At 42.7% G+C, this 3853-nt stretch overlaps 1 protein-coding gene across 1 annotated transcript in view; it reads right to left on the bottom strand.

Annotated features, from left to right (window-relative positions):
- Positions 1-324: 324 nt before the first annotated feature.
- Positions 325-3853, bottom strand: part of LOC128365075 (growth factor receptor-bound protein 2-like) — an 8669-nt gene continuing 5140 nt past the window's right edge. Inside the window, 4 exon segments of the mRNA XM_053325704.1 lie at positions 325-478; positions 481-613; positions 1227-1712; positions 1844-2006. Coding sequence (XP_053181679.1) covers positions 432-478; positions 481-613; positions 1227-1712; positions 1844-2006 — 829 coding nt within the window. The 3' untranslated portion in view covers positions 325-431.

The following is a 3853-nucleotide window of genomic DNA, read 5'->3' as shown; positions in this document are numbered from 1 at the left end:
AAACCATCTATTCACAAAGCAGATGAACAGGACTTAAGATGCCTTATAAGAAAAATTAGATTAAATTGTCCCAAACGTAAAAAAAAAAAATTGCAGACAGGGCTGTCAGTTTGGGGTTACCATGGTAACAGATAATGATAAAAATGTGTCCTTTTAAAATTTGAATCACGTTGCAGTCAATTATATGAAGTTTGACGTCAACAGGGAATTAGTATTCTGCATATTTTTATACTTTGCCAAAGTTATCCAGTGGGCCAGATGTGGACCCTTTGGCGGGCCGGTTCTGGCCCATGGGCCGTATGTTTGACACCCCTGGTCTAAACCAACAAGAGAGTGTTGATTTGAGTTAGTTTGCAGCCAGTTAGAGTGTTGCATGAATTAGCAGTAGACAGAGTTACTGTGATGTGACACACTCTTTGTTTGTGCTCCTCTTAGATGGGTTTTGTGTAGTTGGAGGGGAACAGGCCGGTTTTACCCTCAGCTGGCCTTTCCACCAGTTGTCATGCGAGCACTCCAGGACCTTGATGACGTCGCCGGCGGTGAAGTCCAGCTCGTCTTTCTCCACGGCTTGGAAGTCGTACAGAGCTTTGACCTGCGGCATGAAGGCTTTGTGCTGGCCATGGAGGAAACAAATATAAAGGGTGAGACACATTAATTACCTCAGGCCATGAACTGAGTGTCACTGACTTCTACAGGATGACCAAAAAATGTCTTTTTCAGCCAAGAAGTTTCAGTTTGTCATTTCTGACTTGCAGAATTTTTTAAACAGTCCCATATCTGAATTTAATTTAAGAGAATGGGATGATTCATTGCCTAAAGTAATAAGAAAGGGATGCTCTTTTCTGTTGCACAACCCTTTTAAGGTGGAAGCTGACAGACTGTTTCAAACCATTATTTAAAACCTCTTGTGTCATTTAGTCTCTGTCCACTGAAAACCTTCTAAATTCAAGATGAGGAGATACCAAGTTTTCAGTATTTGAAATGAGAAAAGTAGCCACCAGAAGATTTGCTGTTGATAAAACTCAAAAACCTATTGGAACAACTGTCTTGATTACAAAGCTGTTTTTAAGCGGACATTTTAGAGATACAAAAGTTTTCATCTGACGACAGCAGTTCAGGTTTGGTGATAAAGTCATCACAAATAATCACACACACACACACACACACACACACACACACACACACACACACACACACACACACACACATACAGTATTATTAAATACCTGTCGTGGTGCAGGTACAGGTCGAGGAGCAGGGTCAGGACTAGGGTCAGGACTTGGGGCAGGACTGAGGGCAGGACCGCAAATAGGACTGGCGTCAGGCCTGGGGGCAGGACTTCGGGTAGATCTGGGGGCAGGTCTGGGGGAAGGTCTGGGATCAGGCCTAGGGTCAGGACTGGGTTCAGACTTTGGAGCATTCTTACGGACAGGTTTGCGAACAGGACTGGAATCAGGCTTTGGGGCAGGACTGGGGTCAGGCCTTGGGGCAAGCTTGCGGGCAGGACTGAGGACAGGACTGAGAACAGGACTGGGGTCAGGCCTCGGGGCAGGACTAGGGGCAGGACTGAGGTCAGGCCTAGGGGCAAGCTTGTGGGCAGGACTGAGGACAGGACTTTTAACAGGACTGGGGTCAGGCCTAGGGGCAGGACTGGGGTCAGACCTCCGGGCAGGTTTGGGGGAAGGCAGTACAATATTTGAGCCCCGTCTTTGCTGTGGAGACACAAACAACCTCATATTAATTTCATTTCATGTATTTTTTATTTCTTTATTACATTCTTTCCATTAAAGCTTTTCACAGTGTTCATCTATATCTCTTACTTCAGGTTTGCGTTAGTTGGTACCTGTTGCCGTGGTTCCAGTGTGTCTCGTAGGTATACTGGTTCCTGTTTGTTGATGGAGTTTTTTCTGTAGTATTCCACCAGCTGGTTGAGGGAGGGGAACTTTTTAGACCAGAGGTAGTACTGCCATCTGCTGTCCCGCTTCACCTTGAAGTGCTGAACATCTCTTTCATGTCTGCAGCAAAGTTAAATATAGAGATGATTTATTTTTTTTAAAGTCTTCAAAGATTTAGAATTCTTCCATTTGTCTGAAAATGAGCGATAAAAAATATGATACATTGACTTCCTTGTTCAAAACGCTCCTTTCACCCGACATCAATACTGAAACAACATAGTCTGTGATTGTGTGTTTTTCATTCTTCCTTCCAAGTAAAAAGGATATCATTGTGCTTCTAAGCCTTAAATCTCTTGTCCTTGAACACACACACACTCACAATCTTACCACCAGACAAAAAGAGGGAGACGTGGTGTGAATAAGGCAGATAAGAACAGGAAGTACAGCGAGGGAGAGAGTGATAGGTGCTCAGACTGAAATACAATACATACTAAATACAATGACACTTTATAGAGGACTGAGATCTTGGATAGAGAGAAGGAGAATAAAGATCTTTAAAGTTTAAACATTGCTGTCCAGTTCAAAGACAAAAAAAGGGAAAAAATGTTACAGTAATCTAAATTATAAAATGCTTTGTCAGTTGTTAACTTATAAAGTTACGTCTCTTGGCAACATTTTTTAATCTTACAAGGGAGGAATCTGTCTGGAGAGCAAGAGATTATAACTCTTCCTCTCTGACAGGGGCATCAATTTTGACGAAAAGGCCATAACTCACAATTTTAACTATTCTATAAACCCTGACATGAGCTTTTGAAGAAGCTGACGAATCTAATAAAACATTTTTAAAGTAGCTTTTTAAGAAAAGAACAAAGCAAGTCAAAAATTGGCTGCAAGGATCAGTCTACGTAATACTCACTGCAGTATTTTTCATAACCATGCACATTGAGATATGCAATAAGTCTGAAAGCTTGCAGAGTAATCCACATTAATAATTTGCATCATGATCAGTGAGTAAGTAAATGTAGATATTATGAGTAAGCAACCTATGACACAACATCCCACGATCAAGGTGTTGCAAGCAAAGAGATGTTTCTCAGAAAGAACGTGCGTCTGCTGGAGGAAGTGGTGTGGTCTATTAGTTCTATATAAAAATGCACACATTTGAAAGTGCAAATACCTGTACTAAATATGGCTCATTCTACCCAGAGAGAGAGAGAGAGAGAGAGAGAGAGAGAGAGAGAGAGAGAGAGAGAGAGAGAGAGAGAGAGAGAGAGAGAGAGAGAGAGAGAGAGAGAGAGAGAGAGAGAGAGAGAGAGAGAGAGAGAGAGAGAGAGAGAGAGAGAGAGAGAGAGAGAGAGAGAGAGAGAGAGAGAGAGAGAGAGAGAGAGAGAGAGAGAGAGAGAGAGAGAGAGAGAGAGAGAGAGAGAGAGAGAGAGCTGGATTATTTGTTTAAAAAGTTGTCAAAATTTGGCAATGTTACATTTTGTAATCAAGTTGCACAATTGGGTTTGATCTATTTATCCAAGTATCTGCTTTAAAGCTACTCTTACCTTTGTTACATTTTTACACATTTTTGTTTAGGTTAAAATTCCTCCCTTCCTTCTTTCCTCCCTCCCTCCCTCCCTCCTTCCTTCTCTCTCTCTCTCTTTCCTTCCTTCCTTCTTTCCTTCCTCCCTTCCTTCTTTCCTCCCTCCCTCCTTCCTTCTTTCCTTCCTCCCTTCCTTTCCTCCCTCCCTCTTTCTCTCTTTCTTTCCTTCCTTCCTTCCTCCCTTCTTCCTTCTTTCCTCCCTTCCTCCTTCTCTCTCTCTCTTTCCTTCCTTCCTTCTTTCCTCCATCCTTCCTTTCCTTCCTTCCTTCCTCCCTTCCTTATGTCCTCCTTCCTTCCTTCCTCCCTTCCTTATTTCCTCCTTCCTTCCTCCCTCCCACCAGGCACAGAAACAAAACATTATTCCATTCTC

Source organism: Scomber japonicus, chromosome 2 (genome assembly GCF_027409825.1).
Source record: "Scomber japonicus isolate fScoJap1 chromosome 2, fScoJap1.pri, whole genome shotgun sequence".
NCBI classification, from domain to species: domain Eukaryota; kingdom Metazoa; phylum Chordata; class Actinopteri; order Scombriformes; family Scombridae; genus Scomber; species Scomber japonicus.
The sequence above is the reverse complement of the archived record's forward strand: the minus strand, read 5'-3'. Positions and strand labels throughout refer to the sequence as shown.